The 23,698-nt window shown below is 40.1% G+C and overlaps 2 protein-coding genes across 7 annotated transcripts in view; both read left to right on the top strand.

Moving 5' to 3' along the window:
* Window positions 1–1,321, top strand: part of QSER1 (glutamine and serine rich 1) — a 46,621-nt gene extending 45,300 nt beyond the window's left edge. For all 4 annotated transcript variants that reach the window (XM_055813653.1, XM_055813652.1, XM_013294488.3 and 1 more), the window contains one exon: window positions 159–1,321. In XM_055813653.1, coding sequence (XP_055669628.1) covers window positions 159–299 — 141 coding nt within the window. In that variant the 3' untranslated portion in view covers window positions 300–1,321. The remainder of the gene's footprint in view (window positions 1–158) is intronic.
* Window positions 1,322–4,418: 3,097 nt separating this feature from the next.
* DEPDC7 (DEP domain containing 7) lies at window positions 4,419–22,763 on the top strand. Of its 3 annotated transcripts, none has more exons than XM_055813655.1 (9): window positions 4,419–5,340; window positions 15,964–16,351; window positions 18,298–18,428; window positions 19,313–19,502; window positions 20,314–20,528; window positions 21,613–21,755; window positions 21,959–22,084; window positions 22,185–22,263; window positions 22,445–22,763. In XM_055813655.1, exons 1-9 carry the CDS (start codon window positions 5,301–5,303, stop codon window positions 22,657–22,659), a joined length of 1,527 nt encoding a protein of 508 aa, XP_055669630.1. In that variant the 5' UTR covers window positions 4,419–5,300; the 3' UTR covers window positions 22,660–22,763. The 3 variants fall into 3 exon arrangements, with proteins under 3 accessions (XP_055669630.1, XP_055669629.1, XP_027634239.2); XM_055813654.1 differs by lacking the exon at window positions 4,419–5,340 and adding an exon at window positions 13,678–13,800; XM_027778438.2 differs by lacking the exon at window positions 4,419–5,340 and adding an exon at window positions 13,987–14,294.
* The last annotated feature ends 935 nt before the right edge of the window (window positions 22,764–23,698 follow it).

Genomic DNA, 23,698 nt, shown 5'->3' with positions numbered 1-23,698 from the left:
TAGTATTTTTCCTTGGTTTTAAATTTTAAACCTTTTCTTCCAAAGAGCGTTTGTATTTAACTGCAGAATATGATAAAAATGAAAATTCTGGAATGTTGGCAGCCTAGAATGTGTATGTATCTCTCTGTCTTTTCCCCTCCTTCTCTTTTTTTAAATAGATTTCTTCTGTTCAGAAGAAGAGTGCAGATCTAGGACAGGAAGACATTGTGCAGCTGTGCATGAAAAATATAAAATGGGTGGAAGATCTTTTTGAAAAGTTTGGTGAACTTTTGAATCGTGTCCAGCAGAAATGCTCATAACAGAAATGCATCCCAAATCTCACATTTTTCTACAGCACTAACCTGGTGGAACAGAAAGCTCAGAGAAAGGCTCTGATTTCTTTTACAATGCCAGACTGCGTTCTTGTTTGTAGCCATTTTTATTTCTCTTTACGGAACTTTGTGCCTTGGCTCTTGCTAAGGAAAAGTGATGCTGCCAGGGAAATCAGTCCTTTGGAGATATGGAACTAAACATAAACCTAACCACATTTTTAACCTGAAGAATTATTTTCTATTTTGTAAACTATTGGATAACTTAGTTTTATTTTCAGAAATATTCTTGACAAGTGATAAAGCATGCACTACATATACTTTTTTCTTTATTGCTAAAAAGATAACAACACTTAAAATACTACAATTTTTTCCATCTCTGACTGAGCAACAGAAAAGTCAGCGTTGGGGTGAACTAATTTTTCATGTCTGGCCACCAAATTTAGAGTTTTGTACATTTTGTGAACAGAGCCGGAGTGACATCACTTTCTGCATAATATTGCCATCATAAAATCCAGAAATGTCATTATGCTTTATGGACTCCTTTTACTATTGTCATGTTCAGGAGACTGAACATGGAGTTGGTGCAATCCTATGACTGCTTTTTGTGTCAAATTATATTGTAATGAAAGACAATGACCTTAACTATTTTCCCTGTTTTGAAGAAAAAAAAATATTTTCCTTTATACTGTGTTTTTTTTCTTTTGGAAAAAAAATTTCAATTGTACATTTTATCTCACTAATAGTTGTATTTTTCACAGAGAAAATATTGTGGTTAAAATTGCTACATGTATCTTTGTAATACACTTTCCATTGTTTTCAGTAAATCCTATTCATTTATATGTTGATTTCATATTGTAAGCTATATATCTCAAGGTAACCCTTTTGTTTATACAGGTTTGCTTCAGTGTTAACCAGAATAATGCATACTAGACTAGTTTTGCTTTAAGTGTAGTTGTGTTAGACACTGCAATTATTTTCTGATACGTGAAAATAAATTTCTTACTAAACTAGCACTTGATTAACTGAGAGTTTAAATGAAGAGCTACTACACTTTATCTTCCGTCAACAAAGATTGATGATTGAATAGACTATATGCAGTGTTAAACACAGCTTACATAATTGTTTGTAGAATTGGCAGTTGCAGAGCTGTTCTCTTTTTGGTGCCTTTTAAGTCTTCAGACATCTTTGTAGCTTTTTTTTCCCCTCCAGTTTGTTAACAGTAGTGCCACTAGTCACACTCAGACAATGAATGTAATGGGCTCTCATCAGGAGAACATTTTCTTTAAATTTGCCAACAGAATGCCTTACTGAGTCATTCAGAATGGATACGTATACTATTGGCGTCCTGAAAAAATAGTCATGTTGGTCTTTTTTCAGATCATGTAGAAAAAAAATTCATTCCTCTATCCTTTCACTGCCACTTAGTGCCTTAATTTCAGCCAAGAACGCAGGGTTCACTATTCATTGGCCAAATGAAATAATGTTCATTGCCATGTGACCTTTTTTCCCCTTATCTGTTTTGATCCTATTTAGTTGTGAAATATTCATTAGACCTTAGGACTATGAAGAGTTTAATGAATAGATGTGAAAACGGAATGATTTGATCTTAAGTAATCAAATAGAGGTTTGAATATTAAAGGATGTACAGAATTTTAGCTGATTAGTTTTAGAACCTTATAGGATGTTTACCATATTTCCAAAGCTTGTCATCTTTTAAAAGCAATAATTCTCCTTTACAATTTGTATGCAGGCAACAGTGAACAGAAATGGGTATGTGCCCCTGCCTTGTTTAAAGCCTCCGAGTAGTGGTTTTGCTTTAAAAAGGGAGGTCACTACCATGTTAATAGACTCATTATGCTACTGCCATGTCTACTATAATCAAGGAGGGTGAGATGGGTTTGGGTTTAGGAAGAAGGTGCAGATTGTTGGAGCAATCGTGAAGCTAATTCGTTTTCATGGCGGAAAGAGGGGTAGCCACAGTTGCTGTTGTTTCAGTCGTATTGTGTTGAATCTGGTAGGAGCTAGAGTTTGTATGGTGAAACCAAACAGCAGAGTTACCAACATCGGTAGCAATTGGCTAAAATTATTTTAATGTAAATATGCACACTGGAGATATAGTAGAAATGTGCCTGGTAAACTCTTTAATCAGTAGTGGGGATTCCCAGATTTACTTAGTGTATTCCCTTGGTGGGTGGTTGGCAGTGTGTGTAGATTCATGAGAGGTATTTACTTGCCCAGGCAGAGTTCTGTTGTCACATTACAATGATATGCACAGCAGTTTGAGAATTCCTCATCTGTAGTTTTAAAATGGTTAGGATGCAGACTGAGAGAACGATCAGGTTGGCTCCTTGATGGTATAGTAAAGAACTCGTCAGACTTGGTGTCTCACACATCCCTTCCTAATATGACTATAAAGCAACTAATTGACAGAGGTGTCTGTGCTTTCTAAACTATTTCTGTACTGCTACTGAACACTTACTCTGGATTTCTGAATCTAGAAGTAGCTTTAGGAAGCTACTTGTTTTAATCCAAGTCCTTAGAAGCTGAAAATAGAAGTGAGAGGCTTTTGGAGTAGCTTGTCCCTGTTTAAAAAGAAGGTAATTCTAGCAGGAACTACTTTAAAAAAAGAACAACAAACGAAACAGAAAACCAGCCAGGATGCTCTGCACTGCCACAGAAGGTGGCCTGGCTTATTTTTGGCTGTTTTATTCCCAAGGCCAGTTGAACAAGCACTGTGCCTGTAGAAGACAGGGAAAACCTGTCTTGAATAAAATTAACTACCCATAGCTATTAAAGATTAATATAATGGAGCTTCTGTCTTTTGTCTTGGGCTGCAAAAATGGTGGCTGGATTATTAATTTACTGAATAAGTAAAAACATGGAACTCTCAAGTGTGTTGAAGGATCATAAATCAAAATAAAGCTTTGTTACTGGGATTGAAGAGGTTTTTTATACTGAAGCAAACTTAGAAAAAAATCAATGTACAAATTACTTTTTTGCACAATACTTTGCTTTATTTTGTTGCATTTTAGGTAATTAATTCTGCACCCACACCTCGATTCCCCCCTCCCCCTTCCCTTGAAGTGACAGTGAGGTTTTCATCTCTTAACATCCGACAGTGGAAACTGAGCACTCATTTGACTGCAAGAGAAGATGCACTAGGAAGAAACAAACCTCGCCTTAGGCTATGAATTAGCAAAACAAAAATTAAACTAACTGCATGATGAATTATTTGGGGTTTAATTCCACTGTTTTTTTCCTTTAGTGTGACATCCCTATTTACATTGGGTTTGGTTTTACGGAAATAGAGTATTTCTCTTAAAGGCAGGTTTTCTTTGAGAAGCTACTTCCAAAGTTTTGCTAGCAAAAAATCAGAGATCAAATTGGACTGAGAAACTGTTTCTGAAAATGGCTAAGGACTTTAGGGTCTTTGAAGTTCTATGGCATGTATTGTATTCATATATTGTCGAAATGTAATACTACTTTTTAAAAAGTCAGATCTTACAGGCTGTCTTCCAAGTAAATGATTTCCATAGGGAAATATATTTTAAATATTATTTAAATATTTACTACTATTTAAAACAATTTTAAAACAGAAAAGCTAATACTATGGTCACAAAATGTCAGTGTGTCATCAACCATTTCTTATTTCATTGCCAACACTTGACATTTGGTTTCTCTTACCCTACTGCATACCTGTGCATTACCAATGCACGTTCTGCCATATCTTATTGTTTAAGCTAATAGTAACATGTCATTGGTAACAAATGCATGTTTTCCTGCATATCTTCTCTACATAATGGCGAAAATGAAGCTAGGGCTAATTAAGAGACACTTTATGCGTTCTTAGTCCAGATTTTCAGGTGGTCCGTAATACAGTGTATGGAAATGTGAAAAAGGACAGTTTTGTACCATTCATGATGTTATTAACTAAACCCATTAAAGTGAAAACACTTTTTAAACAAAAACCTTATAATGCTTAGTCGTTTATTATTAAAATATTAAGTCTTGAAAAGTTAGATTGTTGGAAAAAAATTGGCTATTTACATTATCTGATCTCAATATGAAAAAATACAGTTCTAGGGTTTGGGTTTTGGTTTTTCTTTTCCGTTATATTGCATGAATTGAGCATGTCTGGTTGATCTGGTTTTTTACATTTATGGGTTCTAAATGTTCTGAATTAATTTTCACAATGTATCTGCCAGGTCTTAAACTGATGTGATAAGTGAGGAGCCAGACAGCTGCAGTAAGAGAGAGACTACTGCTGTGATTAAGGTGGTTTTTAGCCATACTACTTTCTTCTGTTCTCTTTCTTGCTGAACTAGAACATCATCTCTGTGTACCTCTGGGAAGAAATGGTGCTCTAGAGGGTTTCAGTCTTGTCTTTTTTTCCCCCCAGTGAATTACTGTGGAGATCCTTGCAAATATTTTTCCCATACACAAAGGGCTGAAGTCCCATGATGTGGATATTGGCCATAAGATACACAGGCTTTCTCTGAGCCACTTGCTGGAAGAGAAAGGTCAATCCGAAGGGCTGGAGTATTTTTTAAATGGTCCTGTGTATAAGAGCTGCTTCCCAAACCAAGATGAGTATAAAATGAGACAGTTGCCCGTGCAGTTGATTGTTGTTTTCTCTAAAAAATGCTTTGGGAAGCAGGTGGGCACAGAGAATGTCCAAGTGCAGTGTGGAGGCTGACGCTTTTGATACTGTGTTTCAGATACAGGTTATAATTTATAATTATTTTTTTTTAAAAAAGAAAAAAGTCAAGAAGCTGAATGTATGCAGCTCTTTAAAAGAGAACAGCACCTCCTGCTGCCAGGTGTTTGTTGGTAAGTATCTTAGGCAATCAGAATAACTTGTTCTGCATTAATTATTTGCCTCTCCTACAGGAAAACCTAACAAATCTTTGTTTTATTTCCAGAAACTAAAGAAAAGAAAACTGTGTTAAAATTCTTTTAATTTTATCTTTTATAAGAACGCAGGAATAAATGCAGAGAACAAGCTATTTACAAAGGAGAAAAATAAAAGGTGAGTCAGGAAAAAAAGCAAGCAAACTTCCACAGGGCTATACCCTATCTCATTTATTCTGGGTATGTCTTAGGTTTCTGCTTTTAAAAGTTCACTGGGCTATTTCTTTTGTGTGTGTGTATGTGTATGTATGTTTAGATTTTGTTGGATTTGGCTTTTTTTTTAGCTACCTGATGCACAAAGGGTAGAGGGTAGTGCCCATGAGCGGGGCTGAAAAAGCGGTTAAGGCCCTTCATTTTAGGAAAAACAGACCCAGAATAAGGTGGGAGGGCTCATATGTGTGTGAAGGTTCATACGGGAGGAATCTAAGGGAGAAGGGAGTAGAAAGGTGGGAGAAACGTGGGTCGGATGTGGGAGGACATTGGAATGGAAAAAGAATTGGGAAAGAGTGAGGCTAAGGGAGCTTTTGGAGTGGAGATGATCGAGGAGCAGAGGGCGTAGGAGTCAGGTGTGGTCCTAGTTAGGAAATAGCTTCAATTAGGCGTGCTGCAATGTATACACTGACCGAAAGGCAAATGGTAACCCAGCAGCATCATCAGGTGGCAGGTGGACATTCCTAGCAGAGGGCTGTTAAGTGTTTTGTTACACACAGTGACTTTATAAGATTAATTCAGCCTAGTCCTAATTCTGCCTTTTGTTTCACTATAAAAAGGGATTTTCTTCAGTTGTGAAGCATGTGCCAGTCTATCTCTGTATAGAAGCAGTGATTTTCCATTGCCTCCTACTATAATCCATTTTTGAGCGTAGTAATGGACCTTGGTTCCTACTTGGGTTGTCCTGTATTGTCAATGTTCAAACAAGCACAAGGAGAGCAAAAGCCCTTTTAAGAAGTATTTGTGTTGCAGTCATCCGAGGCAAGAATTTTTCTTTCATTTTTGCAAACGCAGGTATATCGTAAGTTTGGCACTTCCCTTTCTTCAGATGTCCATGTGAAGGGTTAAAAAACCCCTATGTTTGGGTTGTGTCATTGCATGAAGGGATTTCTGTTTGTGTAGAGTTTGAATTATGATCATTCCAAATAACAAAAATGCTACAGCCCTGTGCAAATTGGAACTTTGACAGAGCTACGGGATTATATTTGGAAATAAGTTGCAAATATTTTAATCGGTCGGCTCAAGTCTTCTGCCTTGATGCAGATGAATGTGTGCATGGTAAGCATACACTGAAACAGGCATTAGAAGAGGGGCATTCAAGTAAACGCACATTAGTGAGGAGTCATATGAAAATGTGTGAGTTGTGATGCTAGCAGTAAACTAAACTGTAAAATTTCCATCCCACATACAGTTAATATATTAACTTTAAAATACTGTAACTGAGTCCTAATGCAACATGCTGAGCAGTTAGCTATTAATCATATAGTTTGTATAACAGCTTCAAAATCAGCGTATTTATCTTCTTTTAGACACACAGGGATGTTAACACACAGGAGAATTTTAATTGTGTATCTGATCCTGTGTATATGATAAAGATTATAGACGGCAGCAGCTACTCTTGGTTCCTGTTATTATGCTTAGCCTTAAAAATTCCATTTTAAATGCTGTGATTATTTTTTCATAGGTGTGTTCGGTTAAACTTATGATTAAATTAAGCCTCTCTTTATTCTACGTGTTACTTGAAATTGTTGGGAGTACATGCTGTGGCCTGCTAAGACTTCCAGGGCTTGGGATAGCAAGAGCTTTTAATTAAAATTATATTGTTTGGCATCATCCTCTCCTTTCTGACTGTGGTGGCTACTAGTGAGATTTGTCTGTACATTATTTACATATCACATATTTTTGCTGCAGCAACAGAAGGTAAATGGTATGGTAATTGAATAAAAGCTGAAGTATCAAGTGTTTTATCATGTGGTTAGGCCAAATTGGTAACTCATTCAAAGCTCGGGGAGAATAAATATTTAGATTTGTTCTTTTAAGTGAAGAAGCCTTGGTGGTTTCTGAAACCTCCCAGGTTTTTTTTGGTCAGCACCTAGAAATTAGTATCCCTACAGCTTTTGTAATAGAAGAGAGTAAACAAATGCTTTTTATTTGCTTCAGTGCAAGGTCCAGCAATTTTGTTTAAATAGCCAGAGAGGTTGTTTGACCACAGTCAATGGACTTTGCACTAAAGGAGCTGAAGACAAAGCTCGCATGTTCTGTGAGAATCCAAGTGTCACAATTTTGGAACTAGCTGGTTAAAAAAAATAGAGAGGTAATAAGTGGTGCTTGACCAGGGATTTTTACTTCCTTTTTGACATGAACTCTTTAAGTTCTCTTTGAGTGTTAGTGGGGGAAGCAAAGCTGTCAGCAGGATGCTTCTAGGGCTGTTTTCCCATCCTAAACTGTGGGCCTGGCAAAAAATGAGTGTGGTGGCCTCTGCACGTTGTACAGTAATATAAAAAGTGAATTATAGATTCCTGCTTGTAGCGTACGTAAACAATAATTCTGATCCTGTGCTCTAGAACACAAGCCTTGTACTCAGTGTAAATATAAATGGTATGTAGCTGTTTTCTAAAGAAATCAAAACAATGGTCAAAATCAGGAATTCAGTTATGCTTGGCAAATCCATTTAGAGTTCCCACTCTCCCACCCTTGTCCTTGTCTATCAGCTCCTTCCGTCCCATTAAGCTGGTGCCACTTTGGGAGCAGGGATGTGAAACTTATCTGTGGTAGATCAGTGTAAGTTACTACCTCACCATGCTTCAGCTGGAAATTGCTGCTTATTCCGCCAGAATTGTGTAAACTCGTGAGAGCTGCTCCCCTGATTCTTTGTGAACTTACCTAAAGCCACTTTCAGTAGTAATAGAAGTTAGTGCGTTTGGTTAAGGGTTGCAGTGTACAGGAGTTCACATTTAGTTACAGCAACTTACCTGAAAAATCATAACTCCCAGCTGGGCAGGTGGGAACTTCTCACGTTTCGATTATTTGTGTCTGATTGTATGTGCTTGCTCTGGCTGAACGGGTTTCTGGTGTGTAGACAACAGTGAGTCTAATGTTGTGTGAAGAGTCTTTATCCAAATAGTGTTGCTAGGACCATGCCACCCTGTGTGCATTTAGACATGCTGCAATCAATCTCTGGTTATAATATATAATCATTCTCGAAAGTGCCAGTAAACTTCCGCAGGAGGAAAAGTTGAAAAATCCATTTAAGATAAAATTCTTTAGCATTTATTAAGACTGAGAAGCAGAGGCTTGTCCTTGAATTTTTGATGACATCTCTAACAGTCTTTGCGCCCTGCACACTTCCTTACAGTAACTGTCTCAAGTAATCCTGGCTCCAGCTCCCTCCCTTCCCAGCCGGTGTGTGGATCCTTACTCAGAGTGCAGCATGTTCCACCGGAGGTCAGTATGCACCAGCGCAGGCTCAGCACTCGCCTCCCTGCCCTTCATTTGCCATTGCCCTGCTTGACTTGGTCCCGCAGTCCCATTGGTATTCCAGCCTAGGAATGGAAGGATTGCGCTCCTGAACAATGCAGCCTTTGTCGATTCAGTCAGTCGTCCAGCAGCTTCTGCCCTGGGAACTTGTTTATTGTTCCAATCTCTTAAAAAATGCAAGGGTGGAATCCTTACGGATTTCACATCAGTATAAAAATATCAGAGTTTGCACTTTGGAAGTAAATCCTGCTCTTGCCCAAGCAAAGGTGCCACCTGCAAGTGGGCTTTGCATGGTGGGGCAGGTGTGGTTGCTACGGGGGGTGGGGGGGGTGCTGCAGGGTGGCGTCACTGTATCCCACAGTACCTACTGCTACCTGAGCTTTTCTAATTCAAATGTAGATGGAAAACCGGGGCAGAGTGAATTTGTGAATAACCTGCTCTGCATTGTAAGGGAGAGCATCAGTCCTCTCCAAGCCATGGAGTTCAGCCCCAGGAAAGCCTCTCGTGCTCTTTAGTGCAAATAGCAGAAGATGTTACTTATTACTAAGGCAGGTTCACTACAGGAGCTCTTTCAGCTTCCTTCATATCTGCCTAGCATATCAAAGAGCCTTTTGCAACCCAATATTGTATGAAGAGCTATTAATTTTCTGGAATTTGAGATTATTAGAAGTGGAAGAAAGAATTTTCTGGGTTTCATAGGGCCGTTTCAGTATCAAAAACCATCATACTGGACTTTTTAGCGTCATGCAGTGAAATAGAGGAGATTTGATAATGTTATGATCATTGTGACTTAGAAAAATAGTAATTTCTGTAACTGAAGCTGTTGATTTTCCCCTACATGAGTATCTTTATGTGACAGTGAATCATATATCAAAATTTAATTTGTGTCACCATTTGTGAATGGAACAGAGCAACATTTTAAGAGTTATTGTTTAAAATGTTCTCCTTTCATCAACTGCAGCACTGCAGTGAATACAAGCATTGTTGATATTTAAGTGGGGAAAAAACAAATGAGTAATTGTTCTAAATAACTGGAATGTTTTTCAGAATTTTTATGGTAATTGTTAATTGCTATGCTTTTACAGAAACAGCCAGAAAGATTGAGTTCAATAGATCCTTGTGATTATGGCAATAAAATTTTATGTATATATACATTTAAGTTGTGTTGACATGCACTTAATCTTTATATTGTTATGGGAAGACATTTGAAATACAAAGAAAAAAGTTTGGTATGAGAGAGATAGCCTTCTATAATCTGACATGTTTATGAGATATAAGATTAGAATTGGAAATGCAGAGTTCTGTGTTAATCCTTCAGAAAAGTGGGATCTAAAATCTTTTAAAAATAAGAAATTGGATAGTATTCTTCTGCAAGGATCTACCTTTATTTCCTAGTCAATTTTCAGTGACAAATCAATGTTTTTTTCTATTTTTTGGCACTTCAAATGCAAATAATAATTAGAACATTTAACATTTCTTGGTTTTAGAAAATTTTATTTTCCAGGTTTGGGGTCCTTTGAGTTTTTCCTAAAAATTTTGAAATTGCAACAGCCTTTTCCCTTTGTCTCTTTCATGAATATATAACGTTTCCCACTCACACAGCCAAGCATTGATTACTGTAGATAAACCACCATATTTTCTATTAATGTCTCCATCTTTTTTAGGCAACACAGCCTCCAACTTCTGTCTTTTTTATAATTATACTGAAATATTTAATCACACAATCATTTTTTACTTTGGAAGGTATTGTATTCAGTTATGTCACCTTCATTTGTGCCCAGAATATGTGGAAATTACAGGTGCTCTCACGTCCAAATACTGGTTGGCTGTCGAGCTTCCAAGTTCATTGTGGAGAAAGCTAGACAGGACTTTACATTAAGGTATGCATCACTTTCTTACTTTGTGATGGTACAGGTTTTTTGCCTTCTCTCTCCCCATAATCAGAGAAGACCTGAATGTTGGTCTTTATCATCACCTTTATCCTTGAGCAAACACTTAACTGAAATAAGTTAATCAGATCCTGAGCAGCAGACATGCTGAAATTGTGGCTGTTGAATTTGAAATATTCTGTTTCTGCTGTATGCTTCTAATTAAATCCTACAGTTCTTACATGAGACTCAGAAATTCTTGAAAACTTAAGTTTGTAAAGTCTTCAAAATGTAGGCCACTTTCTCAATCCTGTTATAGTTGGTAGCAGTATTTCTAGATGACCTGGAAATAAATCAAAGATTTTTCTTTTGCTGTTCCTCGCTATAAAAGTTCTTTGTAGCAGTTTCAAAGAATCGGGAGTCAACTGTACAAATTAGGACTCGATTGCATGATTTGTTAAGAATATTTGAGTCCTTAGCTAGGTCACGAAAATGTTGTTCTGTGCAACTTCACATAGCATTATTAGATGGAGAGCCAACAGTGAAGCTCTCCATATCATTGAACCTCCTTCACTGGTGCTGTTGACAATCTCCCTTGCAGACCTACACCCTGCAGACCAGGTTTTGGTATATTTGCCTGAAGGAGCATCTGTCTGTGTACGTAGTCTGGTTTTCAGTGGAACTGCTTTTGGAGCAAGATTACTGTTCCGTGCGCATGCAGGAATGCCACCAAGTTGATCCTAAGTGATTTGATGGATGAATTATGTTAATTATGTCCTTGCAACCAGCATTCTTTTGTGCATCCTGTGTTCAACTTTATGGAGGTTAAAATGGGGGGGAACACTGGAAGGTGAAGTCAAATGCAGCATGTTGTACTTTCACCCCGAGATCTTTCCACCACAGTCTAAGGAATTACCCCAACAAAGACTGACCATACTGGCTGCATGAGATGGCATTCTTTAAAATTACTACAGAAAAGTATCAATAAATAAATAATTACATAAAAGTAAATATGTGCCTTAGGAAAACATTTTATAATAATGTTACCATAAGAAACACTGAAAGATGTATATCATTTTTCAACATCCTTTGATACCAGATACTGTTCGGCAACAGCTGGCAGACTGGCCAAGAGCTGCCATCTGCCCACAGGGAAACTGGTGTGTGTTTTGGTTGTGGTCACTGTGGGGAAGCATGAAAGCAAAGGCAGAAATCCAGGGTAGACTGCTGATCACCTAGTCATAAAATACAAGAATAAAAACCTTAGAACCTTCTAGACCAGCAGTTCACTGTGCATTAGCTGTGGTTCACTCTGTTCCCTGCAAGCACTATTTTGACAAATCGTTCTCTGATGTGAGGTGTAATATTCTTGTTAACTGGTTGGTACATCCCCCGTTTGAAAATGCTGCTTGTTGTAAATTCTCCCAATATTATGGTGAACCATTGCAGAATAACTGACTGCATCACTTTATTTCAGCAACTATGCAAAAATAAATTATTTTTAAAATTAACTCAGGCATTTACCGATTTGCAGTTAATATATTTTGGCAATGTGTCAAAAAAAGTCTGGTATCAAACTACTACAGAAGTAGGGAATAATAAAATAATGTGTCATGGAAATCCTGATTAACCCATGAGTTATATTTTTTGTTAGGTTCCTAATGGCAACTGTTAGACACCTGTGAGTCGGAACTATATTTTTTTTTAACCTCTTTCCCCAAGAAAGAATTCCCTGTGTGTCACTTCCTATTGTTGAAAAACAACATGAACTTTCATTTTCAAAGGCTGGCATTTTGCTTCAGTTTGAATAGATTCCTTTTTCTCTGGGCCCAGAGACTTCTTTGTGTGAAAACCTTAAGAACTTCCACTCTTAGAACTCCATTATAAAATACTTCATTCCTCTGGCAGCGAAACATGAAGAAATGTTTGTCTGCTGTTGAGTTTGTGGTACCTAGTTCCCTGTATTGATTCTTCATAGTTTAAAATGAAGTCTGCTTGTTTGTTTGTATACGATGAACAAATTTACAGTGCCCTACCTTTAAGTGGTAGGATAAATAAGCATAAAAAAAGGCTAATCTCAGCTTCAGCGGACAGCAGGCGTCCTGTACTTTCCACCTGCTTGCACCAAGCTCATAGAACAGGCTGAAGTTTCATGGGATTTTGTTTTGCAAAAATACCATCAACAGCTGAATCACCTGAAATACGAATGAATTTTTGTGTCACTTGTAATAGCTATTATTTGGTCTGCAATGGGTGTTGTACACTCTTGAGTTTGTGTATCACGGAGATCAGTTTGGTTTTGTGTCAACACTACTGAAATCAGTCGGAAAACATGATTGATTGTACGTTGTTTAATACACTGTCGTTGAATCATTCAAATGCTCTGTGCTTTGTAGAAAATTATGTTGGGTCTCTCAGCAGTTTCCTGCAGACAAGTGGAAAACAACTTCTATTACCTTGAAAGTGAATTTATCATTTCATTCTCATAAAGAATGCCTGCTGCTGTAATAAACACCTCACGTAAGGCATCAGAGGAAAATGTCAGCCGTAGGTTTTAATTGTTCATCCACGGTCGCGTATGAGGCCTGTCCTCGGGGGAACACGGAGAAATGGAGCTGCCCAGTTGGATGCGTTGAAATTACCCTGTAAAGACGGGGAGGTTTTGTGTTCTGCGCTCTGACGGCAGGGGATGCATGCTACATATGCCGGGAGCGCAGGGTTCGTCTGTATTGCTGTCAGGCCCGGCGGAAGCAGGGCTTCCCCGCTCGGGCGCAGCCGGCGCTGTTGCCCGGTGAGAGCAACAGTGAGGGCGGTGAGCACCGGCCCACCGCGGCCTACGGACCCCGCCGGCGGTCACGGCCACAGGACCGAGGCCGCGTAGCTGCGGCGAGTCAGGCGGTGCCCGGCTGCCGGCAGCGGCGGGGCGGGTGCCCAGGGAGGCTCTCGCCGCCCCCGGTGCCGGGCCCCCCGCTGAGCGCCCCTCCGGCGCCGCCGCCTCACGCCGGGTAACTGCGGCACGCGGGCAGCCGTTCAACCCCGCCGCCGCGCGCGCCCCGCCCCCCGGCCCGGCCGCGGCCAATGGGTGCGGGCGCGGCGGCCCCGCCCCCCGGCGGGCTCCCTGAGGCGCGGGCGGCGCGCGGCGCGGCAGTGCGCGGAGCCGTCGGCGGGCATGGCCACGGTGCGGGAGAGGGCGGCGGCTCTGAGCCTCGGCGCCGTCTGCAGCCCCGCCGCCAGGCCGCCGGGTACGGGGCGGGGGGCGCTGGCGGGGGGGCGCGGGCTGCGGCACCCGCTGGGGCGGGGACAGGTGGTGAGGCGAGACCGCGCGGCGGGCTCGGGGGGCCGAGGTCGTGCCCGCCGCGGGCTGGGGGGCTCCGTGTGGGCGCCTTGCCCGGCTCCGCAGAGGTTCCCCGCCGGTGAGGGGCGGCTTTTCCGTCGGGGGGGCCCGTCCGGGCTTGGCGCCTGCCCCGCCGCTGTCCGGACCCCGCTGGGTGGTGGCCAGGCCTTGGGGCCCGGCGCGGGGCTGGTGGCGGCCGTGGGTGTCCGGGCGGCGCCAGGGCTCCCCGCAGGTGGCTCCTTCGCGCGCTGCGAAGGGCTCGGGGCTGCTTGTCCCACCTCGAGCACCTGAACTTTGTAAAACCTGGTGACCTTAACATTGAGCGCCACTCCCCCAGAGAAAGATTCTGTGTGGAAGCGAGCGGCGATAAAGCAGCGGTTATCGGCAGAACCGTCGCAGGTGGTATGCGTTGATACTTGTTTTAGCAACAGGAACTGGTGCTGGTGCGTGTTTGGTGGCATTGGGCTTGGGTGGGTTTTTCTCGCCTTCCGAGCAGGCTAGTCAGCTATTAAAATGCAGTGCTGGAAGGAGAATCTCGGTTGAGTTTTGTTTGTGCTGCCAACCTGAAGGTGTCATCAGGCTACAGTAACAGCCAGTGTGTGCTTTGGCTGTCCCACGCTTCTAAAGCTTGGGAAGCTGGAGACTCTGGAAGGTTTCTACCTAGTCTTCTTTAATACAAGGCTTTGAATCAGTTTCTTCCTGTTGAGAATCTTTTCAGAAAGCAGGTGTCTATTTGATAATGGCTCTGGAGGTAGCTTGCTGTCCTTCATCAGTGTTGGTGTGTTCAGATGCTGTTTTATGCCCAGCTGCTTTCTTTCTTTCTTTTTCTGTTTTTCTCCAGTCTTTACTGCTCCCCTAACTTCCACCCTCCCCCTGCCAATCTGCTAATTTCCAGGCTCTCTGGTAGATGGAGATCAACAGTAAGCTCTAGTGCCCAAAATCGGAATACAATTCTCTAACTAAAGCCACTTCAGACTAAACAGAACAGAAAAAATGCCTCCTGCATCTCTGTGGAAAATGTTCATGGTAATGTGTTCCAGAGTGAGTTGCATGTTGTTTTTTTCTTAAACACTGCCTTACACTGTTAATTCATTTGGTTTGAGGTCTGTCATAATCCCAGATGGCTTTCTGTGGGATTGCTGCCAACTCCTCATTCCATATTTTGTCCCACAGCTTTTGGTATAGCTCCTTTTCCTCTGCTTTCTTTCTTAATAAATTATTCATCTGAGTTCCTGGGAAACTTACATTCTAATTCTAGCCTCTGGTGGCTGCAACTCTTCCCAGTTAGGTGCCACCTACAAATACACAATATGCTTATAAAGTTTGCAAGTCCTTGTGGAGGCCGAGTCTAGCCTTTGGTCAAACTGTTTGTCTCTAGCATGCCGTTCTTAATCAGCTTGGTAAATGAGTAATAGGTCAGTGTTTTACTGCGGGAGGGAAGACTGGTTGGCTCAAGGAAGTGGCATTGAGTACACAGAGCTTAAATCTTAGTTGGAGCTGTGGTGGTAGAAGGCTGTTCTGTGGGGTAAATGTCAAGTGTGTCTTGAGAATTCTTGATGTTGTTAGTGATATGGTAAGCACTGATACTAGGTGGCTTGTGTGTATGCACAGTCCTGTGGGAAACGAGGCTCTGGTGTGTCCCTTCATCCCTGCTTCCCTCTTCCCTGCCCAGCTGTATAATTTTGTCAGTGTTAGTAGAGGAACTGGGGAGTTACAAGTATATACAGCTAGTTCTTGGTTTGTGGAAATGTGTGCTTAGGAGTAGTAGCCATTAGGTGATGGAGGAGCATGCAAAAGGATAGTGTCAAAGTGACAGGCTGAGAAAGCAGGCCTGGTTGTAAAGCTTCAGGCTACTGTAGTGAGGGCGACCACCGGAGAGATACATTGGAACCATGCAGACTGGCTTGCTGAGAAAGTAACTAAATGTTAATGCATGAGCAACCCAAGCCAAACTGGAAGTCTGGAAGATTTTTAAATCCTTACAAGGTTCTTGAAAGCTAGTAGCCAGAAAGGGGGCAGTTCTTTTATAATTGCAGCATGAATTAAGTCTTTGTGCTTTCTCTGTTCTTAGGCTTTAGCTTGGCACAGAAACCATTTGGAGCAACGTATGTCTGGAGCAGCATTATCAACGCACTTCAAACTCAAGTGGAAGTGAAAAAGCGTCGCCAGAACCTGAAGTGCTACCATGACTGCTTTATTGGTTCAGATGCAGTGGATGTTGTCTTTGCCCATCTTCTACAGAACAAGTATTTTGGGGATGTTGATATTTCTCGTGCTAAAATAGTGCGTGTATGTCAGGCGCTGATGGATTACAAAGTATTTGAGGCTGTTTCAACTAGGGTCTTTGGAAAAGACAAACGATCTGTATTTGAAGACAGCAGCAGTAGTCTCTACAGATTCACAAATGTCTCAAACCAAACGGAACTTGATAAAGATTACCAGCAGTGTACGCCACAAAGGTTAGTACGTAGAATGTGAAGATAAGAATTTTTTTAGGATAGGAAAATATTATGTATTCTTGAGGAGGGAAGGGAAAACTGTTGTACAATTACAGGACCTGGGGCTGATGGGCAAGTAGATACTATACAGATGTTTATGGGTGGAAGACAGGAGACAGCAATCTGAAGTGAGTAAATCATTCAGCCTGTATAGTTACTTGTTTTCTGTGTCTGTTATCCCATTGCCTTGGGGGAGGGTGGGAGGATGGTAGAAATTAACTGCATTACAGATACTGATCTATACAGCTCTAAACCAATACAACCAACTGGAATTCAGGTGCATCAAGTAGGCTAATGCAATGGAATAATCTTTAGTCACTGTACACCTAGCTCTGCTGTAAACCAGTAATCCATCCAGTTTTTAAGGCAAAAACAGGTAAAAAAATTGTGTTTTTATCATCTTAGCTTCACTATGCTTCAAGTTTAGCTTTTTGAAATGTTTTCAGCTGTTTCTTCACGCATGTATGACTTGCTCCTAGCCTAGGTAGCAGGCTGTTATGCTGTTGCATGCTGTTGTAGAACCTGAGGGAAGCATAATGGTGAGGTTTCATTTCCCTGTCTCGTTAGAAGTGGGCAAAGAAAACCCTGGTACCAACTAAACCTTCACTGCTATGTAGATGACGCTTTGCCAAGTAACTTCCCTTAAACAGTTTTGTCAATTGTTCACCTCTGAACATATTCCAATGTAGTCCTCACAAGGAGCTATGTTCATGTAGTTACTGCAATAGTTCTAGCAATGCGTGCTTTTGAAAACTGCAAGTAGTATTGACCTAAAAAGAAAATACCTCATGTGATTGATTGTGTTCGTCAGAGTAGCAAATATGAACTTCAGTGCATCAGCCAAATGATCAGAAAATTCCAGCAGCAGAGATTAAAAACGGAGAGCACCTGCTTACCCCCCCCCCCCAACTAGCTCTTTTTCAGTGCTAAAGCAAACTGTTCCAAATCTTTATTTGGAAAGAGGAGAATTAATAAGAAATTAAACCCACTTTAATCAAATGTGGTATTTAAAAAATATGTTCATCTCAAAGGCTGTTAAAGCAGACTTAGAACATATCAGATGCAGTGATGAAACAAGATTACTCATTTTTTGTTGGTTTAGAATGAAAGTGTTTTTCTTCTGGGCAGGGCAGTGATCCATTGGATTACTTTTCTTTATTTAGTGAAGGGGACAGATCTACTGATACATACAGCCTGTCCCGTACATAGCAAAGATACTGGGCATCAAAAGGATTTTGCACTGCCCTAAAACAAAGAAGCTATAAGAGTTGAAATTAAACAAATATACTGGGAGGAACAGTAATTTTGTGGTTGGAGTTGTTATGCTATCTACTTAAGAGCATATGAAAGCAGTTAGGAGAAGAACCAGCTAACACACAGACATGGGTGACAGGTTTCTAAAGCATTAGCTGATGGCATGAACAAGCTGCGTGTCTTTAGGAATGGTGTTGCTATAGGGCAGCAACCTTCTAGGTTTTTCAAGAACAGCTCTTAATTTTTGTCTTAACTTCACCATCAGAAAAAATGTCTTAAAACTCTGGAGGCTTTGAGAGGGTCATTTTGTTTATTTTTTTTCTAAAATAATTTCCCCTCAATCATTTCCTCCTCTTAGGTTTTCTTTGTGATAACTGAGGTAGCTTGCTTGCCGGCTATGACAAGTTCCAGGAGAGGAACTATGCATTCACATGCAATTGTTGCAAGAAAACAATTCTTTAAGGTGCCATACATTCTCCTGTGGGACTTAGATAAGGAAAGTGTCAGGCTGGGGGAGGAGATTATATAAATATTAATATAGAGAAAACATTTTTTTAAATCTCAGACAGTTATCCATATCTGTATGTTACATGATACGTTCGGTTATCTGTATATATGGATGTAATATATATTAAACTGTTTTTTAATCTCAGACATGAGAAGAGCATGTTGTTTCACTCTACTCCTGTCAAACCGGAAAGCTTGGAGGATCTCTGGGAAAACCTGAGTTTAAAGCCTGCAAATACCCCTCAAGTAAACATCTTGGATAGTTTGTCCCGTCGCGGTAAGCCAAATAATGTCACAGTCATTTGTTTGTTGGAGAAAGAAGATAACTGTAGGACTGGAAAGGCTTTGCCTGCCAGACTGGAGGGGGAGTCGGACTAGCTCACAGTATTTTGCTTTAAACACCATGTCATAACAAAGGCAAATTATATTTGTTGTGGGATTGGTTTTTATCTTTTTATTTCATCAGACAGGACCCATTATCTCTAGCTGAAATAAATCAGTGTTGAATTTGGTGGAGAAGAATACACAATTGTAGAGAGCTTGATTTGAGTTAGGAGTGTTCTTGATGATACTCAATTACCTGTACTGCTTCTGTGCTTGATTTAATCATGGCCAATAGTCTACTGTTAGCTAAAAGTCTTCCTTAGGTTTTTAACTGTGTATCTGCACCATCTGGTGCTCCTTCAGTATTGTGTGAAACTGTTCTTGACAATTCAGGTCTTCTCTCTGACTAAACTATGATCTAATGGGCTTTTTCCTTGGCTTAAAAATGCAAATGCTTCCTAGAAACTCAAAACTCAAGCCAGACAATGATTATGGAAGCTGTGATAAGGGTAGTATCACTTATCTAGAACAAAAGGCTTATCCCTTATCTAGAACAAAGATTACTTGCAAATTAAAGCACAAAGAACGTAAAGTACTTCAGACTCATCCAAAATGCAGTTCTTTGACACTTGCAGTTAACTAAGCTAATTCCTAATTCTTGCACTTAAAGCTGGTGAGGGCCACATTCTCTGCTACCCTATATTTTATTTTTTTTTTTTTGGTAAGATTAACCTGTTAGGTTAGGGACTGATGGGAGGAAGGGGATTTGTCTTTTTCATAATCTCTTTTTTTGCACGTGCTGAATCTGAGTGCTTTGTGTATTTCCACCCTTCCCAGTTATTAATGAAGTATGGCAAGAACAAACAATTGCTCGACTGCTGCAGCTTGTGGACCTTCCGCTCCTTGAGTCTTTACTTGAGCACCAAGAGGTCAGACCTCAGCTTTCACAGCCAAGGAAGGGAACTGGATATGTCATCACAAGTAATTACCTAGACAGAGAGATTCTTAAGGCTTTCAGTGACTCACAGTAAGTATTCATTGCTCACTTACCTCTGCAGCTTTGAAAGACTTTCTGCTTTCATAGGGATGTAAAACACAGTCGATCTCTGGTTAGAGATGTAGCAATCTCCAATACTGCAGAAAGGATGTGAGTAGGCACTTTTCTCCCTGTTAGACTTGACTGGAATAATTGGCAAATACTAAGTTGCTAAGCTCTAAACCAGAAGTAGTTGAGACAATTTCTGCCATACCATCACTGCATTCAAAAACTCTTCCAGTGTATTTGGTGGTATTCAGAGACAAAATTGCTGTGTTGAGGGAAGAGTAGAGCATTTAACTATCACCTTGAATTTTTTCCTTAAAAAAATAACTGAGGGAATAATTTAGTTTCTCCTACTATATTAAAAAAAAAAGCCAAGAACACTGAGCCTGAAACTGTATATAAATACAGTTAAAACCATAGTCTGAAAAATTTTTACCAAACTGAATCAGATCAAGGTTCGCATTTGTTTGTTTATCAATAGTTACGTCTATGGCAGAGGACATCGCTAACTTCAGGTTTAACTGCTTGTGACTGTTGACCTGTGTGGGTTACTAATTCTTCATCTTGATTAAATACCTAACAAAGAGTTATATGTCTATGATTTTACCTGAGTGTGTCAGGAAAGCATCTGGGTTTTTTTGTCAATTTCGAATGTAGTTAAGTACCTACACATGCCGTTTTCATTTTAGTGGAGAAACCAGTCTACCTACTTTCTGTGAAAAACAACCCAAGCAACTCTGAAAGGCATCAGTCAGTAATGCTACAAAGTTAAACTGTTGTCTGCTCTGTCTTCTAGAACAGATGAATGGCTCTCAGCAGCAATAGATTGCTTGGAGTATCTTCCAGATCATATGGTGGTAGATATTAGCAGGAACTTACCTGATGAACCAGATAAAGCAGACACATGGAAACTACTGCTGTTTGAAAACATTGGTAGATACTATGGCCAAAAAAAGGAGCCACTGTTAAGCCATGCGTCTGAAATTCATTCAGGAATTGCGGAACTATTAGGTAAGTAAAATAAAATTGTGTTCCTAAGCTTGTGAGATATGTACTAACAAACTGAGTATTTACTACAGTAGCCAAGCTTAAAGGTTGACTTCTGCAAGCTTCTTTTCTTAATTTCTAGTCATGAAGACTGTGCTCTGAAATTTTGGTCCTGACTATATGCAGTTTTGTAGTTTTTGTTCAGGTCTGTGTAGAATGGCTGTGAAACTGGAGTGCTATAATTTGGTAGTAGTTGGTATCCATGAAAATTAAATATCCATGGGAAATGAAATCTAAATATGTCCCAGTGTTTAATATTTAGACCATATGATCTGAATTTAAAACTCTGTGGGTGCTTTCTACCCCATTCACAACCCTCCCCTCTTTTCCACAAAAATGAGTGTTTCTTAAATTGTATATTTAGATAGAATTTTTGAAAGCTTTTGCTTTTAGTCCTCAATTAACATCATCTTGTTCCTATTATCTGTATTTTTCAGCCTCCTCTGCCTTGATGATTATTCTTGTTCTGTGTTGGTGGGAATACTTTACATATATATCCCATTCCTCCTCCCTACATGACAAAGGGAGGGTAGTACAACCTATTTCACTTAAGTAATTCACACATCTAAAATGTGTATTCTGCGTAGTAAAAGGCAAATTAAAACTTAGCAAAGCTCTGCAAAGTGGTTTGCAGTTCATTCATCAAGTTAGCCCCTTTATCTAGGACATAATTTCTTCATTTCTTGGGTGATCTTTATTTCCGCAAGAAGAAGTCATTCCTCTTCTGAACAGAACCATTTTCCTTTTTCAGTATTTCACGTTTCATTCAAGATGGCTGAACTGTAATTGACCTTAACTAGAAGTGAGCTTTCTTAACTACCTTAGCTAAACAAACCTTTCTTTACTAAAAGACTGGGTGTGGGATGTTCTCAGCTTATATGCAAACAGCGCTCATCAGCCTGTGAGAAATCTTTGTGAGAGTGAATTGCTTTGTTTGACCAGTTCTGTTTAGAGAGAGGAACCTCTCTTTCGTGGCTCGTTTAAGTGTTGAATTGTAACATTTATTTAAATAAATGTAGCAATAGGTGTATCTTTATCTCTCCCCTAGTGAATGGGAAGATGGAGCAATCTTTAGAAGCTATTCAACTCTATTTGAAACTTCTAGACAGCCAAGTCAGGGAGGAGTTCAGAAGGCTGCTGTACTTTATGGCTGTTGCAGCGCATAATTCTGAGCTCAAACTACAGGAGGAGGTAAATGTGTGTACTAAATGTTAATGTGTTGCTTTACACTTACCGAAATCCAGAGATCCTGGATACTGGTCAGGAAAGGTGTTTTGTAACTTAAATGCGTGACTACAGGGAAAGCAATGACTCTAGAAGAACAAAGGCAATGCCCTTCTTAAAGGGGGAGGCTAATTCTCCTCATCTGGTTGTTATTTCACATGATTCTTCAGAGTGACAACAGGATGGTTGTGAAAAGAACATTCTCTAAAGCTATTATCAACAATAAAACCTTATCCAGAGGGAAAACTGACCTCCTGATCTTGTTCCTTGTGGATCACCAAAAAGATGTGTTAAAGGTAAGTGCTGGGAAACGACCAGGTTCTTGTTATCTTGTATGCTTGTGCAGAACTGCCTTTTTCTAAGCTGCTGTTTCACTGCCTTCTGTCCGTATTCAAGGTCCCAGGGACACTGCATAAAATGGTCAGCAATAAACTGATGGCTCTGCAGAAAGGCCAAGATCCTAGTAAGATAACAGGTAACAGTTTAAACTGAACTTTTCATTCTTGTTGTGCACCAAATAGGAGGGACTGAGAAGATGCAAAAAGACTTGCTGTAGCAATGACTAATTTAACTCTGAAGGAGACGGGGTGTCTGTGGAATCTCAAGGGTGGTTGAGTGCACTGTTAACTATCTGACTGTTTTGGGCTTCCTTTTAGGTTATACCTTTTGCCAAAAACTTGATGAAAGAGAATATCGCTCCAATACAGAGAAGACCACAAAAGATGAGCTGTTAGCTCTATTGAAAGCTATTGATGAAGATTCAAATCTCTCTGACAAAGACAGAAAGAGACTGCTAGGTCAGTTTCATAGTAGTAATCCGAGTATTTTTATGCAGTATTTTGGAGATAGAGTTACTAATATGTGTGTGTGACTTTAAAGATAGATTACTTTCTATACTCCAGCTTTGTAAACACTAATATATTTGTAAATCTCTTGTATTTGTGTATCTAATAAAATTTATTTTGTGGAAATGGATGGAATTTATATGATTATCAAAGCTAGTGGTACCCAAGTTTAGCCTGTACTTACAGCTTAGCTTTCCTCGTTCTTAATTGCTATAGGATCAAAATAATCCTTCAGTTTCCTTACCTAAAGCCAAGACTATTCCCTCACTCTGTTCAAGTATCAGAATCACTGAGATGGGAAACACCTCTCCATGAATGAAATCTCTCTGCCTTCTTTTGCCCCAGCACTGAATTTTATGCCAGTTTTTCTCTAATTGGCCTTGCGCTATATGCCTGTCATGTAGCAATCGATTTTTGACTTGCTAATGGACAGAGCCGACTAACATCTTCTGCTTGATATTCCACTTCTTCAGGCTTGCCAGCTAACTATACTGTGTATGTATATGACAAATTACTGTGCAGTTTTAAGCTAAAGATGATTGACTTCTTCCCAGCTGAATCCTACTCTGTACCCGAACTTGCAGTGACTCTCCTAGGACGGTAAAAATATTCCAGATTTTTCAGTCAGTCTGGGTTTGGTTGCCACAGAACATGATGTTCATGGCTAGTTATCTTCATCCCTGCAGTGTTTTGCTCTATAAGTCTCAGCTTACAGATGTCACCAGCTGTAATTAGAAAAGAACTGGAACAAATTAAAGGCCTTTGGGTTTTCTTATGGCTGTATATTTTATCTGTCTAGTCTACAGTGGAAATCCCAAGCTGTGTAACAGCAGGCAGGGAAATGTATAGCGTGATTAGAGATCTAATTTTGACGCTTGTTATCTTTGGGATGGTGCCAGCAAAACTTAATTACTGTTGCAAGAAATTTTATTCGTACGGAGTCTTCATAGAGCTCTGTTATCTTATTTGGGGGGGGGGGGGGAAGAAGCGGGGGGGAAGAAGCTAGTTTGAGTGTGGGATCAAGGGTCATTTAATAACGGAAACAAAGTAATAACTGTTACAAAA

Source organism: Falco peregrinus, chromosome 9 (genome assembly GCF_023634155.1).
Source record: "Falco peregrinus isolate bFalPer1 chromosome 9, bFalPer1.pri, whole genome shotgun sequence".
In the NCBI taxonomy this organism is placed as follows: domain Eukaryota; kingdom Metazoa; phylum Chordata; class Aves; order Falconiformes; family Falconidae; genus Falco; species Falco peregrinus.
The sequence above is the reverse complement of the archived record's forward strand: the minus strand, read 5'-3'. Positions and strand labels throughout refer to the sequence as shown.

Bases quoted from the DNA above. Each gene is read 5' to 3' on its own strand.
- DEPDC7 (XM_055813654.1), top strand. From the start codon at position 13,728: ATGGCCACGGTGCGGGAGAGGGCGGCGGCTCTGAGCCTCGGCGCCGTC. The intron at 13,801-15,963 runs GTACGGGGCGGG...CTCTGTTCTTAG, and splicing joins CCCCGCCGCCAGGCCGCCGG to GCTTTAGCTTGGCACAGAAA. The intron at 18,429-19,312 runs GTAAGCCAAATA...CACCCTTCCCAG, and splicing joins GGATAGTTTGTCCCGTCGCG to TTATTAATGAAGTATGGCAA.